This window comes from Poecile atricapillus, chromosome 2, assembly GCF_030490865.1.
Source record: "Poecile atricapillus isolate bPoeAtr1 chromosome 2, bPoeAtr1.hap1, whole genome shotgun sequence".
Lineage (NCBI taxonomy): Eukaryota > Metazoa > Chordata > Aves > Passeriformes > Paridae > Poecile > Poecile atricapillus.
The window spans coordinates 42081199-42102082 of NC_081250.1; the positions used below are offsets into that span (position 1 = coordinate 42081199).

The following is a 20884-nucleotide window of genomic DNA, read 5'->3' on the forward strand; positions in this document are numbered from 1 at the left end:
TAAGACAGCATGTAATGTCTGGCTGGAGCAGCACACTCTTTATTTAAGATGATCTATCTGGCGATATTCACATATATTAAAAATACACAGGCACATTTTTGAAGACTTGCACTTTAATGTATTTTCAGAATTCACTACAAAAATGCGGTTTCACAACTGTAGCCATACACTGGGACTCCTACAGTAGTATGAATAATGTACAGATGTCTTTCCCAGGACTACCAATACTGTGCAGTGTGCAAATTGTCTAGGACTGCAACCCTTTCTCAGCAGCAGTTGGAAGAAAATTTGTGAGCTGAATACTGATATCAAAATACAGATTTAAATAATTTACTCTTAAAAACATCCATATTTATAACCTCTTGCAGAAAATAAAACAATTCATCTGATTATCAGATACATCCCTCAGTTTTTCCAGTTCCAAGGTATACACAGGTCTCCATCCTGCAGCACAGAGTAGAAATGTGAAATGCAAAGGTGCATGCCTTGCAGGTAGGGCAATGATTCCTCCAGCAGCCTCTTACAACACTCTATCATCTGTGCACTGGAAACACTGGGTTCCTTATACAGCCGCTCCAAAGAAAATCTCTCTGTGGAAGTATTGATTAGCTCCTTCTCTGTAATCATCATCCTAGCAAATGGAGACAACACAGTGACAAAATTACAACTTCATCTCTTAAAACCCCTGCTTTGAAATAAGCATTTCAATATATATTGAACATATATTAAAAGAAGAAATATTGAATGGTGGAGCTGAGATTTTTGTGCATGTTGATACATGTGTCTATCTCAGAAGTCAGAGTGAGCATTCTTCCAAGACTATGGGCACCGCATGCCCATGGACTCACATTTCGAAGCCCATGCCACCACATCTTTTTGCTCACTAAGTAACTGGGAAAAACACAAAAATAAAAATCCTGTGAGGCTCAATTTTTAATGTGAGGAATAAAAATACTTAAATAACATTGGAAGTTTAGGTTTGAAGTATAAAATCATGTTCATAATTACTCTGTCTTAATTAAACCAGTACTCTCTATGTCATCAAAACCAACGACTGATAGATAAACTGATGCATATTAAGTGTGTTTGTACCTTCCCAATTGCAGAACTTTGTTGATGCATTTGGACCCAACGATCTTAAAGGTCTTTTCCAACCTAAATGATCTTATGAATTTTGAATCCAAAGCTTGCAGATGATTTTTTCCTTCACCCCAGAGAAATAAGACACCATGTGGCAAACTCAAACTACTCAGAAAGTTAATGTGTAGATTTAATTAAGTCACTGGAGCTGTGACTGATCAACTGATGAAGACAGTTCAGGTTCAGCCAGCCCCACTAGCTTGGGCACTGTGCCACAGGAACACAGCTGCACTTCCAAGCCAGCCTGGCTGCAGACACAGCACCACTGCTGCCCTACAGCACAGACCCTGCGCTAGACAGGGAGGAGCTACAAAGCAGCACCACCACTGGGATGTGAATCAGCCCAAGCTAAGCACAGACACAGCTACTGAGATCACTTGCTTCATGTGAAAATGCTACTGTAGGGCCTTGCCACTGCTCTCCAGAGCTCAGGATGGGACTTCAGTGTACCTGCTCTGAGCTCTGCTGAAGCACTCAGATCACTGCCCAAGTGCCCAGCCCACTCTGGCAGTCAATGATGAGCCAAGCCAGTGAATTAACTTAGAGCAAGCCTGTCCTCTCTATGGACCATTTCCATGCCACCTTCCTGAGTGCATTCCCAAGCACCTAGACACCAAGCTTTCCAGTTCTGTGAAATCTTCGGCTCCCTTGAAGGAATTCCGGTTAGCTGGAGAACTGCAGGATTGTTATCTGTCACTTCCACAGGGAAGCTTACATCTTTATCATCACAAAAACCTGATACTTTACAGAAGCATGGGAAGGAGAATCCTGCATTACTAGAAGACTGACATTATCCACACAGATAACAGAACTTTCTAGAGCAGCAGCATTTGGATTTCCTTGTGCATTCAGGTCAGAATTACAGCCACTCTATGATGTTTACTGCACATAAAACATTCCAGTCCATGTGCAAAGTACAGCCAGTACATATCAAAGTATTTTCCTTCATCTTAGGGCATCTTTAACCACCACACATGAGGCTAAGGAAAATCAGAAGGACATGAACGAGTCCAAGGCAGCATTAAGTGGAAAAGGAGTTTTCACCTTTGATAAAAGACAAGTAAGAGGAAATACGGCACAGCTACAAAACAAAAGCAGAGGTGATACAGAATGACTGTTTTGTATTTCCTGTCACACAAGAACAAAAGAACGACAAATTAAATCATCAGGCTGTGGGTCTATAAATCACAGAACACCTCCTCCCTCTTTCATATACACATGCCATATGTGATTCAAATATGCAATTTGCTGCCATTGGATATTTGGAGCCACAAAATGCAAGTTGGCTCAAAAAGTAGTAAGACAACTAAGAGGGGGGAAAATAAAGTCTATTGATTGCTATTAACATGAGATGTTTCCAGTTTCAAGTATTTTTTCAAGTGCAGTCAGACAGAAACTGAGGAGTATGGAGTAAAAAACCCACCACATTTTTTGCCCCATGCATAAAGCCTCTCCAAAAGCTAATGGATGATGGGGACAGTCATTGTGAACCAGTATAGTTGTTTACTATTTCATACAAACCAGCAATCATTCAGCACACAAGATATGCATCTTGGCTCTTACATTCTTACAACACAGCTGCTTGTACTCTGAGGGCACAGTTTTCCTGGATTAGTGTTTTATGAAGTGCGGTAGTGCAAGGATTTTTGGAAAGTGAGTTACCCAGATGCTAATGCATATATTTGCTACAACATCCCTCCCAAAATCTATAGACAATACTTTCCCAGCTGTCACATGTGGACAGTTACATAGACAGCTATTCAGTAGTTACAATTTATATGGCAAAAATTTAACTTCCAAGCTGGACTAGGGTTGTGGAAAAATTCCAACAAATCATGTTTACTGAAGTCCACCTGCAAAACATATCTTTCCAAGTAATGGCATCTTAACAGAGCTAAAACCATAGAACCTTCAGCAAGACTCGTGCTTAAAATAACTTCTCAAGAACATATCTGTATCTATACATCATGTATACACTCATGACAGTGTGATAGTTCAACAACTCATTAAAAGCTTTCTAAAACAGAAATAAAACCTTGCAGTAAGGACTTCTGAAAGGACAAGTACCACACACTTACCTGTTACAGCACTTTATTAAAAAACCTCAGTATCTCTACTTCATCCTCAAAGACACATACAGGGTACAAGGTCAAGAACCAAATTCACAGTTCTGATGGATATTACAGAGCATGGCCCTAAATTAAGTATGGTGCTGTGACTCCCTACCATAATCACTCTTGTCTCACCCACATCTGTAACAATACCCTAAAGGTGCTTCTCTCATCATTCTTCCTGATTTTTTTTTCTTCGCATTGTTAGGTACTAATTAATATTTTTCTCAACTAACTGACCAACAACTAGAAATAATGATTCTCTAGTTGGTCCCAGTTATTTTGAGTTTAGATTTCAGTGCTTTTTTTGTCACATTTTAATTAACATTAATAAAAATTCCTGCTTTTCTTATGCATAAAGAAGGTGTTTTCCACTTTCTCTTTGGGGACATAATTGTAAAAAGAATTATACCATTTTGTCTTGTTAGCAGTCCTAGGGTGAAGCAAAGATATTTTACTTCTGAATGATTGTCCCTATGAGGTGAAAGAGGGTATTTTCTATTAACTGTTTGCATTTGCTAATGCTGTAATTCTTCACTTAGTAAAGCTGATGGGTAAAGTTCTATTTTAGAAACAAAAGGGGCTTTTTCAGCGAAAGAGTATGAATACATTTTCTAAAATTCTCCTCCTTCTCCAAATAAAAAACAAGACATGCAAAGATTTTAAAGAGCTAAATGTATCGAGTCACATGAACACTTACTCCTCCTTTCTTTTCAAATTCTCTCTTGCTTCCTGTGCTTTGGCAAAAATAAACCATTGAAGAGCTGCTGGATCACAGACCGTCGGGATCATAAAGTGTCCAAATTCATGTAAGCTTGGTGCATATCTGTCACTAAGGAAACATGATGGAAGTAAAGAATAAGGTATAATTTTTTAAATGCAACTATTTATATAAATTACTTTCAGAAAAAATTCTAAAGATAAAATAATATAAATTAATCACAATCAGAATAATTGGTAAAACATTACCAAGTTTGGTTAACAAGAACAGAGAAATATAGTAGGTTATGCTTTTTTAAAATTACATTTCAAAAGCAACTGGCAATAATACTCAAAAAATAAACACCATCACAACAGCAAAAACTTTTGATTTAACCCAGCACAATGCTCTAAAATAGACAGAACTCTGAGTCCAACTTGAATGAAATTAAGCAAAATTTTCTTCAGTCTGGTTCCTTTTTAACCCGTAAGAATGCACTTAAAACCTTCAGAAACAAAACCACTTCCACATAATAAAAATCCCGAGATTATATCACTTTTCTTCTTAGCGAGAGCAAAAAGCAGTGTAACAAAAAGAAGAAAAGGGTAAAAGCTCTAAAAGAAATCAACTTTCCCTGCCAACACCTACCTTTCCAGAATCATTTGCAAGCCTCGCAGACTGCGAGGATGAAAAGGTAGTCTGCTGTCACGTAATTTATTATAGAAAGAGTTCAGAGTCTCAAAGTACTCTTCTAGAGTCAACAGAGGTTGTAGTTCTTCAATATATATTACTTGGATGCCTCCCAGGAGTTGGCTTATCCGATCTTCCAAGAGCAGCAGCCTTTTTTGAAGCTTATAATAATTTGGCAGTCTCTCAAAAATCTGTGCATACACATGAACAAACATTTTTTATGTTACAGAGCTTAAAGGTTAATTTTAATAAATTAAAAAAATAAAAAGAAACCATAAAAGAGACACTTAACAATGCAAACATGGGACCCAAGGGGAAAAAATTAAAATCAAAGAATACCAAAAGTGAGAAATACCAACTACTTTTGTTTTGGGACAAGATATAATTCAACAAGTACAAAATACTTTTAAGTATTTTGTGTATTTATAATATACATGCTCCAAAACATGGATGGAAGTGCTCTATATAGTCAGAAATTAATCGTTTCACATAAAATAATATATAATCTGACACCTATACAGTACATTTATCGCCACAGTTAGAGTGGTAGAGCTATTCCTCATACAGTAGTCACTACCTACCATCTACCCTGTTGATATTATTTTTAAGTAGTTTTTCATACAATAAAAACAAACATTACCACTGGAACAAATCAAGTGATTTCAGAACTATCTCTTTAGAAACCCAGGAGAACAGCAGAATAGATAGCAAATAATTCTAATAGTAGAATCAGAACAGCTTCTGGCACAATGAAATTTGGTTGGTTTAGCATTTGCATTTATTATAAAGAAAAATACCAAAATACTTTAAATATTGTAGCACTGACCAAGCATTCTACAGACTGTAGAATACTGACTTGGATGGTATTCTAACCACTTCCTTCTTCTTGTAGCAAAAAGTAATAGCACTTAGGACTGCTTTCTAATATGAGGTAGAATTGGACAAACATGCTCTCTAGAAACCAATTGACTCACCAATCTCAACAAGATTTTCACTGACTTTCTGGGTAATGTTTCACATGATTTTCACTGCATTTCAAAATAAAAAGCCCTTGATTTCAGGTTCAAATATATACCTCTCTTTTGTCTTCCTAAGCAATACCATCACTACAACTGACTACACACATTGTTCCATCTGCATGGCATTTTATGTGGCTTTATGACCTCTCTGGAAAAACCGACAGCAAAGGTTAGAAAGACAAAGCATTTATCTTTTCAAGGAACTCAGTGCTTATTTTAGTATAATCACAACACTTTCATTGCAGTGACTATCAATACTCTCAAATCTCAGAAAGTTTTCTATTAAATTCTAGTTTCTCAGTTTAAATTCTTAGTAAATTGTTCACACTAACAAGCCTTGGTTTGTTTCACCTCTCCCCCCCGAATTAAAAATATATAGGCAAAAATTCAAACCACTACCAAAAAAAAGATTGACTGTTAACTTTTCATATATTCAGTGACTGGAATACAGAAATAGAATATTCTGATATTCTAGCAGGGTGAAATTCCCAACTATGAAATTCCACCAACCCCCTTTACGAAGTATTTTTTGATAGAATTACCAGTAATGTTTCAGTAACCAAGATTAAAGAAAAATTCCTCAAGTGACATGTTGATATTGCTACATATTTAGTTTTTGTCCTTTGCATACAATGCTATCATTTAGGATGTCAGAAAGCTTATCAACTCTGAACTTTACACAAGCAGCAGCAGAATTGACATAGTCACTAAAGATAAAATTCTGCAACATCCACATTAGCTGCCTAAAAGAACAAAATGGGGTGACAGAGTTGGTTAGTAGTCATTGACTGAAATCAGCAGTTCACAACTCCCTTTAAATCTCAGATTTACAAAAGATCAGAATAAAATCCATTAGCTTTTCATGGGAATGAGCTCTCACAAAGTATTCTGCCAGGACTCACTGCACAGACTGGAACAGCGCATAACAAATTAGTTTTCTTTATATCTAATCAGAAGTAGTACTGACTTACTAATGAAAGCAAAGATCTAGCAAAGACTGTTGTTAATGACAGCACACACAGGATTAAATTTCAAATGCAACGTACACCATTATGCTAAACACATTAGCTAAGTGTTTGCTTCAGATCACTCATCGGTTATCTGCACCTATTAATATTTTTGCTACAGTTTAAAAAAGGATGTCACAACAAAGGGCGTTTTCATTTAATTTGAAATCTTCTTACTTTGGTCCAGTGATGGTGAACATCCATGGTCCCCAGCATTATGTGACCTGCTGCACTCATACCCGAGCGGTCTGTAAAAACCACCGTGCGTCCTAGAGATTGAACAAAGCTCTTTACTAATTTGGCTTACTGCAATCATTCTTACAATTACTGAAGATTTAACTAGGCTGCTAACATGTCACAAGCAATGTATTTCTGTAGCACAAATGCACGTGAGCAGGTGCTTTTGTTATTTTGAAAGATTCTTGAAAAGTCCAGTTAAAGAATTTTTTCCATACAAACCTGACCTGGCATTTGCCTTCTCTCTGTCTGAACTTGATAGATTTTTATTTACTACTTTTTTTTTTTTTTCTTATGACTGCTTTTAAACTATGAGAAGAACTCATCAAAGAGGATATTCAAAGAATCTGCACAATTCATGTATAAAGTAGGAAACACACCCTAAATGCTTGAAGCATATACAAAGTAAAAGTTGGTCAAATAACTATTAATAAGGCTATTCAACTCTATTTCAGAACTCTCAGCAACATTCAAGCCATAAGAAACACTTTCACATTACGTCTTTATTCTTTTTTAGAATAGAGACAACATAAAAGGCTAATTCCAGGTGGATTTTTAGGGTGATAAATCAATTTAGAGTGTATGTTTTTTTAAGTTGAATACAAAGATCCTCAAGAATTCTTTAGCGTAAAAGTACAGGCAACTATTTAGCAAAATAAGCTTCCAAAAAAGTCTCCAGTGTGATGTATTAATCTACAAGACAAGGCTTAAGTAGAAGCTCTTGTTCTCAGAAATCACTTTTCCAAAATCCCAAAGAAAGAGCAATACTGACTTCAAGGCACCTAGTCCATCCTTGTACCCTAAGGCAACATCAACTGTACTTTTATAATTACTGACATAAGGTATTTATCAAGTGCATTATTAAATATCTTCAAAGATGGAAACTACAACAGGTTCACAAGACAGACTTTACTAATGCTTTCAATCTTTAGCATGCTCAGGAAAAGAAACTAATTTGAAATCTGATACAATTTAAAACTACTGCTCATTGTCCTTCCCATTCTGTCTTTTGGCAAAGGATTAGGTGAACCCTCAAATGGAAGTCACTCAAAACTGAGTATTTGCTGACAGGCATAAAATGTGGAACTACAATTAGAGGAAATAGCTACTGCCACAGGTCAGACAGCTGTATGAGAAGTACGGTAGGTCAGGTATACACAATATTTTAGTTTTTCCTGAGAAAATACTGACTTTAATATAGCTATTTTATGGAATACACATAAGAAAAGGAAACAGTAGCATTTTAAAGGTATTCTAGTAAATCCTCACTAGGGTTAGAGATCTACTCACATTTTTGTCTTGAATCTACCATGGGCAACAATCTACTGCTACCTCCACCCTTTGAGAGGTTCAGATTAGATTTTTTATCTTCATTGTTAGTATTAATTCTGGTTCCTTCAACAGACTCCACTTGCATTTATTAAGAAATAAACTAGAAGCTGAGTGCAGTGAATAAACTCTAAGGAAAGGTCACTTTAAAAAATATCCATCAGCTTTAAATGTAAGTTCTCAAGAGCTTTTCAGTAAGCCTGACAAGTTTCTTTATGAATTTACCAAAATAATTTAGAACAATCTCCCTTGTCACAGAAGGGCCACGCTCATTTCTGAATCAATACTATACTAGGATATACGAAACAAACAACAGAAGTACCTTTAACATTCTCTAGTATTTCAGGTCGCTGTTGGACCAAGCGACCCAGACTGTGCAGCTGGCTACAGCGGTGAGCAATGCCCCAGCTTCTCTGCCACCTAAATAAAAATGTAATTGAAAACATTTAATCCTTAATATTATAAAAAAAAATAAAAAATAAATCACAGAAGTTGAGATGCAGCTCAAAGCCTTTTAACACAAGCAAAATTGCACAACAGTAATAAAAGCAAAGGCTACTCAAAAGCTATCCATGTCATATGCTATTTGAACTGATAAAAAGCCTAAATAAAATTCCAGTGTTTCTTAAATTGAGTCCCAAAAAACAAACAAAGGAAGCCAACACCAGCAAAACCAAAATATAACCAGGTAGACAGAACTTGTAAATCTCTCCCCCATTAAGAAGGGGGTAAGTAAGAGAACAGCACCAGACAACCCAGTATTTGGTTTGGTCATGAAGCATGCAGTTTGTTTGGACACTGTGTAATATTTGTCCAGAGGAGCAAATACAGTATGTAAGGACATTGTCTTCTTTTCTTTTTTTTTGGTTCCTAGCCCAAAATATTACTGTGATTCCAATGGAAAATTGCTATGTATTATTCATATGTTACAGAGGAGTAATTTTTGTTAAACCATTCAGGAGCCAGGTGTTACCTTGCTGGCTTTAATACACATAGTTTTGATATCTTTTCCATCACAGACCGATCAGACTGATTGCTAAGCAAATTTCAAAAAGCATCTAAATTGTGAAGTTGTTGCAGTGTATTGAGAAAATGCACCCTTTTACAGACTTTTAGTTAATCTATAACTGTCTCAAAGTGGAAAACTCCCATTCCTTTACTGTACTGTGTCTGTCTGGAATGGAGTTAGTTTTCTTCATAACACTCATATTTTATAAACAGTGATCATAACACATCAATATTCTGGCTGTTGTGCAGTGCTGGCACAGTGTGCAGGTCTTCACTTGTTCTTCTCACTCTGCTCACCACCATCAGCAAGTAGGCTGGGGTGGACAAGACGCTGGGAGGAAACACAGCCAGGCTGGTTGACTCCTACTAACCAAAGGGATATTACAGACCACATGTCATGTTCAACAATAAATGCTGAAGGAAAGGAGAAGGAAGGGGGACCCTCATGGTTATGGTTTGTCTCCCCAAGCATGCTGAGGCTCAACTGCCCAGAAGTGGCTAAACACCTGCCCATCAATGAGGAACAAAGAACTAATTTCTCCTTTTGCTTTCCTTGAACTCACAGTTTTGCTTCACTTCAGCTGTTAAACTTCTACCCTAATCCACAAATTTTCTTGCTTGTGCTCTTCCTATTCTCTTCCTCCCGTTCCAGTGGGGGTGTACAGCAAGTGTGGGTACTCAGCTGCTGGCTGGAGTTACCCACATCATCTCATCTAGGGAAACCTAACCAGCAAAACCTCCCCTCTTTGGGATGCAGAGAATGGCACTATGCCACAGCACTAGTGAGGCAATTTAATCAAACACAAGTAATTCAAATAATTATTTATTGTTACCTAGCAATATCACTTTGCCTTCAGCAGCACCAGACGGGAACAGAAAAAGGTGACCATTTCTTCATCTGTCCTAAACTTATACATGGAATAAAGCCAGTGACCCAGTTATTTTACAGATCTCTGTGAACACTAGCACGAGGCTCCAGAATCACAAGTAAAAGTGTCCTATTAAGATACCGGCTTGTCAGATTTCCAACACTCACATTCTTTCCTGAATTATAACAATGTGATTCATGGAAGATAAATAACTCTTCATGGAACACAATAATTTTAATGTATTTTAGAAGCACAAACTATTTAAGAAAATTAATATGAGCCATGAATAAAATCAAACCTATGTGTTTAATACTGAAGACTGCTCCAGAATGTTAAAAACCCTTGCCACAGCACAGTTACAGAGCATTAGAAATTGTGTTAAAAAACCTGGCTTCAGCTTAAAGGAAACCAGGGTCTTTTGCAGGGTGAAAGGACAAAAGCATGATTTTAGAAGCTCCAACTCTCTCTTTCCTGGTTAAAATAATAGAACCTAACAAATTAGCCCTTGAAATAATCCCTCAAAGTTTATTTTTCAATTTGTGAATACCTTCGCTGCCACTTTTCCCCACCCTGAATATCTCACTTCACAACATCCTCACTCAAAGGCACAAAAATTAAAAGGATCACAAATTATTTTCTAGGAAATATTCCAAAGAATCAGGATCTCCAACTGCACTCAGATCTTTCAAACAACAAAACTCCTCTGAAGAGTGAGAAACTGAACACTAGAAGAAAGAACATTTTAATTAAGCATTGACAGGATGCCACTATGTACCGTGTGCAAAGTTGCATTTCACTGCTGGTCTAGTTACCTTTGTAGATATTAACCTGAATTCAGGAAAAGCAACTTTAACCAGTGAAACATCCAAACTAACACATACACACCAGATCTATTTCTGTGTTTGCCTCAACTGGAGCCTATGTTTTCAGTTACAAATAGGAGGTCACTTGGAGCAGACTTGGAGCAGTAACAGGAAACTTTTGTCCCAGTAGAATAATTCTAGAAAAATACTCAGCGCAGTACCACTTCTTCACATATGAAATATATGTTTTGATATATGAAATAGATATTTTGCTGAAATAAGCTTTAAAAGTTCATAGCATAGTATTAGACAACACTTCCTTGCTTTGACTGTCTTAATCCAAGTTCAAGTGATCTAATTAATTACCTGATATCTGAGAGCTGGAGTTCATGAGAAAGTTCAATTTTTAAACGTTCTAATTCTTTTCTAAGCGGCAAACTCTTTTTCAGGTTTTTTACTGCACTTGCCTCATTATCATCTAGCCAGGACCTGAAAGAGGAGGAAAAACACTCAACAGTGGAAGCATACTGCTGTATGATCTATCATGTATGCAGTGCAGGTAACTCAATTCTTACTGCCAATACAAGTGTTTCAAGTTAAATTATCAGGTAAAGTGATTTTTTAAAAATAGTGGCTAGAAGATGAAATTGCTAAATGCTTCATCTTAAGATATCTACAGAGGAAACCCTGGCACTTAATGTCTTTGGAGAGGACTAATAAATCAAACAATCAGAAACACTGACAGTGTTAAAACTGTAAAACTTGGATGTGTGTATAAAAGGCATAAAACAACAGATCAGTGTGATTTCAGGGGACATCTTCAGAACTCTGTGATTTTTTGTGATTCATTTTCTGTGAATTTAAGGAGCTTCCATGCATGTGCCTTTAAAAAAAAAAAAAACCCAAACAAACCAAAACACCCCAAAACCTAACCAAAAAACCCCAAACAAAGTGATCATTGATCATAGTAGACTATCAGATATGGGAGGTGGTACTAAAGGGCTAAGTTAGGTAAATTTTACAGAGCTGACATGAGCATAGATTAAACAGGTCAAAGTTTTATAGGTTTTTTTGCCAATAATCACAACCAGACAAACATGACTCTTTGAGTCGTCTAAAATTTCAATAGATAATTCTGTTTCTAGGAAAAGGTTACTATTTAAGAGATTTAGCCTTTGTTCATAGTATAAACTAATTTTCATACTCCAACTTTTGCAAACAAGTAGTTCCATTCTCATTTGTATTTGAAGCAGAAAAATTCAAACTCAAGTAAAAAGGGAGGCCTGACGACAGCTATGTATTAAAATGAGACTGTTAATATCTAACTGTCTGTGGCATTCCTTGTAAATGTGTAAAAAAACGTAAAAATATTCTCTAGCATGTTCAATCTCAGTTAAGTGTTTTATAATTGTGTAAATTACAGTGGTTTTATTTGTGAGGTGGTATGCAGGACAAGGGGCATACTTTGCTCTGAAGACCTTTCCAGCACAGTTCTGCATTCATTTCAAAATGCAAATGGCACCTAAATCTCATTGTTACAAAAAGTTTTTCAAGGCTCCAAAATGCCTATGTGTCCCAAAATGAGCATGTACAAGCTCTTTAAACCATGAACTTTACTACAAAACATGCTACATGTAATGCAAATTCTGCATTTATGACTACATTGACTTAAATATTAAGGTTTTCCTGCTGAACAACAAAAGAGAAGCACAACACTAAGATACCATGAACATTAAAACCTTTTAACCCTAGTTTTCATGTATTATCTCCCACCTTCAACAGAACATGATAATGAAATTGGAACAATACAGTTAACAGACATATAGGTTTGTGTTACAGAAGTCCTGTAAGAGGTAAGAAGTTATTTGGAGCAAGTGGAGCCCCTGTCTCTTTTTGAATGGCCAGCAATATTCCACATATCTGAAAAACTGGATCAACCAAAACTAGATTGACCAAAAATGACTGCTGGCAAAGAGACAATACTTGAGCATTGCTGGCACTGTAGTTATCCCAGGAGCTCATCTGAGCTCTAATTATAAAAAGCAGGGCAAAATTACATGTTGGACAATAAAGTTTTGTATTGTTCCGAATGTTTAGTGCCTACATTTAAAAAACTCAGCGTTAGAATATGACCAACTGAGGTTTTAAGATTTCAGTTCAATGAAAGCATTACATACAGTAAAGTTGTTTCCACTCTCTGGGCTTGCTCTAGTTCCTCCTCGGGATCCTTGAATCCAGTAAATGAATAATAAGTCTTATCCCATTTGATAGGTCTGTTCACTGTGCTTTTTGCTTCCTTGTGGGGCTGAGAGTTCACATTCAAACTCTGAACATGCTCTGTAGACAAACTGCAGGAGTTGAGAATATCTAATACTGTGCTCAGGAGATCCCTAGTATGTAATGTAAAACTGACTGCTCGAAACCCTGTAAAAAACAAGTATTATTTGATTAAAAGGATTTAAAATGCATTCCCATTTCTTTCTCCTTACACAAGAAGCTAAACAAGGCACAAATAGTTGGAAATTATGATGATACTGTTATTTCAATACTTATTGCAAAATTCACAATGCAATTTAAGTATGTCCCATCACTTAGCTACAGGGCCTAATTTCCCTAATTAGAAAATAAGCTTTTGACTCCAGAGCAGAAGACAGCTTCCAGTTCAAATGTTATGTTAAGGAGACCAGACGTAACATTACCATTTTCTTGAAAACCAGCATGATTTTATTTTCTAGCATGAGGGTCCCTCACAATTTACTCAAGCATTTTGACTGTCAGGATATAGAATATAATGAAACTCTTTTGTTAGGTAAGGCATATTGGTACTGGAGACAAATATGTAGAATAAAGTTAATCAAAAGCAACATTCCAAAGTTGGCTATATTTTATGTAGTCTCAATGGTAAGAGACAATGAAGGAAATTGAAACTTATCATACCTAGATGTGCCATGCTTAGAGAGTAAGTTCCTGCTGATTCTACAAGTGCCCTGACATTGTGTGCTACACATGAACTGCAATGAGGACAAGGACCCAACTGCTATTCCAGCTAAACATGGCAATGGTATTAAAAGCAGGAATATTATAATTTACATCCATGTTCTAGATTTATACTGTAACTTGACCTCAGGGCTGTAATGTCTCACTTTTTCAAGGCTTTTTAAAGCTTAAGATGTTTAATTACTTGGGATGGTCCCACCTGCCTGATCTAATACAGATTTTCATGGTTTGAGAGGATTTCATTCAGTTGAAAAGTCGTTATAACTGCACAAGGCTAAGCAATGGTCTGAAGGAATTTAAAAATAGGAAGATACATTCTACACGATATAAAAGCACCTGAAGCACTGAAGGATTCCTGAACATTAGAAGAGTTTGGTTCTCTTTCTCTTACATAAAAAGTAAGCTGAGTTGGTTTAAACGAACGAAATCCTGGTTTCTGTAGGTTCTCCAAGTAGCCATTTAGCCTCTTCAGAGAGTTTTCATTTACTTCCTGTTTTAAAACAAAAACAAACAAACAAAAATTACATATATGAATTTAACCATTTTTCATCTAACCCTTTTTAATCTTACATGCAGAATAAGGTTTCACAAAATGTCATTTGCTTTTAACAAGAAGTAATACGGTTCATTTTCTCAGCATTTATAATTACCTTGCATGAATAAATTTGTATGCTGTACATACTTATACATTTGTACACATTCCAAAACCCACTGGCTTTCAAGCTTAAAGAAATTAATTGATTCAAATATAATGCACAGCATTTCAAAGGGATAAAGTAAAATGTATTACAAGTTAGCCTGGAAAGATTCAGTATTTTCTTTATAACAATTAGAAACTATGATTAACAAATAAGGGACTTCTAAGGGATCTATCCTTGCTAAAAAATAAGGAAGTGCATCTTTTTATTCTCTGTTACCAATCATAATTAATTCTAACATTACTTTTGTCTCTGTGACAGCAGGAAAACTAGAAAATTTCCATCCTTGATATATGAAATATTTACAAAGAAAGCATATTGAAGTATTTTTACCCTCTCTTTGGGATGCTGGCCAAAGAAATCTGGATGTACAGCAAAATAGAAAGGTCTGAGAGCATTGATGGCATCAGCGCCTGACAAAGTTCTTGACTGAAGAACGCACTGCAGCAATATCTTGTCCAGACATAACCTACCAAAGTAGTAAAATGTTTATGTATGCTACCAATCATTTGAGAAATTGATATAACTACATTAAAATGTGACAGAATGGAATAAACATTCATAGTTGCAAGTATAGTAATTTAAAACTGGAAAATTTAAATTAGGAGTCTACATTCTGGATCTTTCCCCTTAGGATTAATATAGCTGTATTTTGACAGTGCCAATCCAATAGGTTTGAGAAATGGTGGATGCTAATGGTTGAAGAAGACATGTAAATAAGTACAGGAATCTCTCTACTTTCTCAAATATGCCTCAAATAAAAATTCCCCAATCAAGTAGTTCAAATTGCAAATACTGGCTTTAGTAGTATTTTTTGTAGACATTGCTGAAGCTGCTCTTAAAAGCTAACCCTTATTTACCTCTGAATGTACAAGTTCAAAAGCCAAACCCAGTATTTTTCAAGCAATGCCAAGAGAATACTAAATTTTATCCAGGAATAAGAATCACAATTCAGTGAAAAGAAGTTCTGCATTAGTTTCTGAGCTCCATACTTGTGTCCATTAAGAAAAACCCCTACTTTCCTGAACATACACTTTTATAGAAAACATCAAGTAAAAAGACAATACTTTTTGCCCTTTCATCCTCATGACTTGCAAGAAACTGGGACTAGAAGAAATTTAATGGTAGGAGAAGATTGGTGCTTTACCTAAGGTCAGAAGGAAAAGTTAAATTGAAGAAGTTCTAGGAAGTTCAGAAAGTTCAAATTATTGAATGCTTGCAATTAGCTAGAAATTAAACAACAGTTCTGTAACGAGCACACCTGTGTAACAGAAAACTGAAATGGGAAGAAAAACCAAGTCTTGCATTAAAAACCACCAAAATATCCTGCCATAGCTCAAAGGTAATATTCAGGTTTAGCAAACTAAGAAGTGAGACAGCATACATAAAAGCAACAAGAAAATGTGAATGGGAAGATATACAACAATAGGTTTCTCCTTCAGCTGGTTTCACAAGGTAACAAATTCAACAGGCCTGTTTCAGTGATTAACATTCATTCCCGTTTGCAAATCAGAAGGGCAGGGACTCTGCTCTGTTAAGCACTACAATGCAGTTTCACTCCTCACAGTATCATTCAAACATTCCTATAAACAGGAATACATATCACAGATCAGAGACAAAGCTGCTTCCAACACATAAAACTAGTAACTATTAATAATAGTTAGCAGGACAATTTTACCGAGAGCTATTTGTCCAGAATCCTAGACCAAATAATCATCCTGGACAAAGAAAAGTGAGACTTTCCCAACTGCTATCATTAATTTAAAAAAAAAAAAAAAAAAAAAATTCCCCAAATTTGCGCTCACACAATAAGCAGAATGTTTTATTTTAGCAAATGATAAATGTCATCATTTGAGTTGTCAAGCAGAAGCAGTGACCCTTACTTTACCTTTTTTCTGTCAACCTTCCCAGCTCTTCAATTAGAAACATGAAAGCAGTGAAGCCTAATTTTTTTCTGCCTAAAAGGTGGGCAAATATTTAATTAGCAAATCTTAAAAGTCAGCCTGCTGAAAACAGAAATTATTGTAGAAAAGTGGGACAAACCCCTTGTGATGTAGAGAAGGCCGATGGAATTCCAAATCCACTGACTTAAAAAACAATTTTCATGCATGTAGATGAAATGTTAGATTTAAAAAAAAAAAAAAAAAGCTAAAATATATTACTGGCAAACACTTCTGTCTCCTTGTTGGCTGCATCTCAGAGACTCTAAGACTAGTCATCACTACAGCCCATGATCCTACTCAAAACAGCAGGAGATGAAGCACCATATCATCAGCAATTTAATATTATTAGGGAGAATGAAAGCTCTTAATGACGAAATCATGCCACAGCTGCCCAGGAAAAACACCTCTACTAGACTAAGCAAGACAGGAAGCAAAGTACTCTGGATAAAAGTCCACTTGGTCATATGCTTTACCATTTTGGAAGCACCAAAATAACTGTCTTGCTGAGAAAAAAAAATAACAATTTTTTTCTCTTTTTTTCACGTATCAAGTGGACACAAAACAGCAAAAGGAAAAATATTTCCAGCAAAGGAAGAAATAACCAGTTACTCTTCTGACTGCAGTTGATTGCCATGCAAGAAATTCACATCCTCCTAGACCAAGCTGCTAGGAGGAAGATGAGCTTGGTTTTCTGTTCACCTTATTTGTACACCATTTCCCACATCCACTCTCAAGCTACTCTGCATGATGTTGCCAGTAGTTCATAAAAAAAGTTCAACATACCTGGAAACCATTAATCATACTTTTGAGTTTATTAATCCTAAAATTCCATCTGTTATTCTACCTGAAAAATGGCTAAGTATGGCTAACTTTAGTTCCCTTGTTTTGTATCTAAACAACACTGTCATGCTAGAAGGAAGGCTCAGGATTCCAGCCAAAAGTCTATTTTGAACTTGCTTAAAAGAGAAGTGCTCAAAGGCCAAAATTAGTCTGCGTGACAGAAGGAAGAATTCATTCACTGAAGGTGAAAGACAGAACTCTGAGGCATCTTTCAACTGAAGTGACAAAGTAAGTGAATAAAAATGGGTTTAGAGGGAGAAAACGTAAGAAAGATGTTTATGTCTTCACTCACAAGAAGCAAAGATTGTTCCAAGAGCTTCATTTAGATCCGAAGAGGAGAGAAAGGCTTCATATTAAAATCAAGGTCACAATCACTTAGAGGACAGCGTCTCCACGAAAGACATGAAACACAATCTCTACCAGAACACATTATGCAATCATACTCCAAGACTGATTTAATTTATTGGTTAAATAATTCCCTTCAACTTCCTATTTCTTCATCTCTCCAAAGTTCAACTTTTTGGCGTATAGCTTTGGCACTGAAAAGCTCTGTTCAATCAAGTTCATAGTTACAGATGTATTCACACATTTTGAAGCACTAAGCTTTAATAACTCAATAATGCAGTAATATATTGGATATCATATTCATAATTCTCATAATTAAGCCATTTTAAAACCCTTGTTTTGTTGAGAGCCTTTTTAGTGTCTCACTTGAGGACAGGCATATGGCTTTGGAGGATTTTCAACTGTGGATGCTGTGCTGAAAGCTTCAAGCTGTAAAGATGAGAATGTCAAAGAAATAAGCATGAAACAAAAATACCAAACCAGTTTCCCAAATATGCAAGTCCTAAGGAAACACTGAAACATATTCTAAAGGCAAATTAGGTCAGTAACATGCCATACCTTCTCACGGTTCTCAAGCAGCAAAACATTTCAGCAACTTAATGGTGGAGCCAAATTTCAGCCATCCACTAACTCACTTTAAAAAGAAAAGGAAAAAAAAAATCCCTTTTAGGAATGGACATGAATAACTTCCCCTGTTACTTACCAGTGCATTTTCTAAACCTTGGGTGATAACTTTTAAAGTCATAATAGTAATATAAAATTGAGCAGCCACATATAAAACCTAAAGCTTTGTGTAAGAATGCTTTCATTTTCCTCTACTAACAGTGAATCTTGACAGTATTAAGAGTTATTAAAGTATCTTGATTTGAGAATGAACATTTAAAGGTACTCCAGTTACGGAAAAAGAATTCCTAAGAATTTAAAAAGCAAACAAATAGAAGCTTTGTTTAAACACTAACACATGGAATTCCGTGTAAACTTTTAGTAAGTCCTACACTCAAACAAATATTAATACTTTAAAACACATGTGCCAACTACTTTATGGGAGGGTAATATAAAACCAGAGGAAAAATCACTGTCATACAACAATGCCTCGGAATCTTTATCAAAGGTTTGCTGACATTCATAGAATTGAATTAGCAATTCTTACCAGTAACTTCTGCACTAGGCAACTGTAGGCTAGAATTTGTCAACAGGAGACAAACCACTTTGCATGTCAGAGTGCAAATAAATACACACCTAATTATTAGGGATTATGAGGTAAGCTCCCTATTTGCAATGTTTTCAAGCTTTCTTTTTTTTTTTAAATACACTTTGCACTTATCAAAATAACATGCCTACTGCATACACTGTTTTAAAGAGCCTGAGATGAACAGCTACCAGAGAAACATCATCTGTGTTCCAATACTGTCAGTACCCTTCCTATACCTACTTTGCAGAACACCTGAAGCTTCAGAAGTGTGTATTACTAATACAAATATACTTAATCAAGGACCTAAACTTTAACTAGAGGTAGATAGTGGGAGGAAAAAAATACAATGAGCTAAAAAATCCGCAAAACATTGGATAGTTTTTATCTTCTGATTTTCAGGTAGGTAAGCAAAACAGTAACCATGTCGTTTTCACTGTCTGTAACAACAGACCTAATCATAAATTAAATACATTAACAAGCTCTCCGGTCATAAAAGAGTTTTTCCTCACTGTAATTTTAGCTTCAGGCATTTGGGTAGAGGATGGAAAAAACTCAACAATCTCACTTAATCCGCGGTGACACTTTATGTAACCAGACAAAAGCATCATTGTTTCTTGCTTTAAATGCTCTATTAACTGCTTGGAAATTGGTACACTGCTTAGCTGAAAAACAAAACCTCCTGGGTTTGACTAAGTTTCACCTGCAGCCCACCTCAAAGCCAAACCCGCTGAAACATAACAAAATGTGAATTATGTTGCTGAAGCCACTGGCACCACGGCGTCGCACATCGCTGCCACCCCACCCCCGCTCAGCCCGCTCTTATCCGTTTCAGGTGTTTACCTACACTTGAGGCAGCACGGAGAAAACAGCGTGAAAATCAACAAGATGACAGCGCTCAGAAAATAAGCTCGGGCGAACGTGACTCGCTCACTGCTTGAAAGGAAACCAGCTGCAGTGGTCCGACCACTAATAATTTTAACTACTGAACACAGAGCCCCGGTAGAATTCGGTTTAAGATCCACTAAAGACAAGGTCCTCCCAGAAGGCGGCGGAGCTGACCGCGATCCAGCTCACGGGCCTTTCGCACCCTCAGGATCAAGGCGCGGGAGAAGGAGCCGCCGATGCCGGGCCGGGCCGAGCCGAGCTCGGCCGAGCCGCGGGGCCGCGCGTGCCCGCGCGCACGTACCGCCGCGCGCCTGCCAGCGCACGGGCAGCCCCCGGCCCCCGCCCCGCCGGCGGGCTCCGAGCGACGCGGCCCGGCCCTGTTTCCAAGCAGACGCCCCCACACACCGCCCGGGCTCGGCTTCGCACCGTCCTCCGGCTGCCGTCCGAGCAGACCCCCGCGCAGGTGAGCGGTGGGCGGCGCTGCCTTCCCTCATGCCCTCCCCTCGCGGAGAGGCGCGCCGAGGGCCCCCGCCCGGCCCCGCTTACCGACGCGGCCGGACGGCGCCCGCCGGGGCTCGGCCCCATCGCCCCCGCCGAGGGCCCCGGAGGGGGCGGGCCCGGGGGATTCCCGCCGGGGGCGGGGCCGGCGCGCGCCTGCGCTCCCGCCCCCTGGCGGCTCCTCCGCTGAGCGGTCGCTTGGGGGGCGGGGCTCCCCCGCCCCGGCCCCGCCCCCAGCGTGAGACGCGTGCACTGCGGTCCCCGCCCCTCAAGGGCGCCTGAGGGAAGCGACCCCTTCCCACTCCAGAGGCTGCTGTGCCCGTCGGTCCGGCTATGCCTGCAGCGGTTCCTTACGAATACAGAAGGGGAAAACCTCGACAGAAGGATTGCGTGCTTCTTTGCTGAGGGGATGGGTGCAATTTAGCCAAATACTTGCGTGCGCTTCACATCGCCTTTTGTTCTGCAGAAAGAAAACATCAAGTAGGCGAAGAACCAGGCGTGAGCTCTGCAGTGCCGAGGGGAATGCAAGAGCTGCTTTCCTACAGTTACATATCATCTGTTAGATTGCAAAAG

The 20884-nt window shown here is 37.8% G+C and overlaps 1 protein-coding gene across 5 annotated transcripts; it reads right to left on the reverse strand.

The window, feature by feature from the left end:
* Positions 1-102: 102 nt before the first annotated feature.
* TCAIM (T cell activation inhibitor, mitochondrial) lies at positions 103-20487 on the reverse strand. Of its 5 annotated transcripts, none has more exons than XM_058831718.1 (11): positions 20360-20487; positions 18295-18370; positions 14942-15077; positions 14247-14400; positions 13091-13337; positions 11280-11402; positions 8556-8653; positions 6845-6936; positions 4600-4832; positions 3952-4083; positions 103-631 (listed from the first exon to the last, which is right to left on the reverse strand). In XM_058831718.1, the coding sequence occupies exons 2-11, from the start codon at positions 18321-18323 to the stop codon at positions 406-408; spliced, it is 1470 nt and encodes a 489-aa protein (XP_058687701.1). In that variant the 5' UTR covers positions 18324-18370; positions 20360-20487; the 3' UTR covers positions 103-405. The 5 variants fall into 5 exon arrangements, with proteins under 5 accessions (XP_058687701.1, XP_058687704.1, XP_058687703.1 ...); XM_058831721.1 differs by lacking the exon at positions 20360-20487 and adding an exon at positions 20240-20298; XM_058831720.1 differs by lacking the exon at positions 20360-20487 and adding an exon at positions 19773-20214.
* Positions 20488-20884: the final 397 nt, after the last annotated feature.

Coding starts and splice junctions, on each gene's coding strand:
- TCAIM (XM_058831718.1), bottom strand. CDS start 18,323: ATGTTTTGCTGCTTGAGAACCGTGAGAAG. Junction 13,338..14,246: donor GGAATCCTTCAGTGCTTCAG/GTGCTTTTATAT, acceptor TGTTTTTTACAG/GGTTTCGAGCAGTCAGTTTT. Junction 6,937..8,555: donor AATACTAGAGAATGTTAAAG/GTACTTCTGTTG, acceptor TTCAATCTCTAG/GACGCACGGTGGTTTTTACA.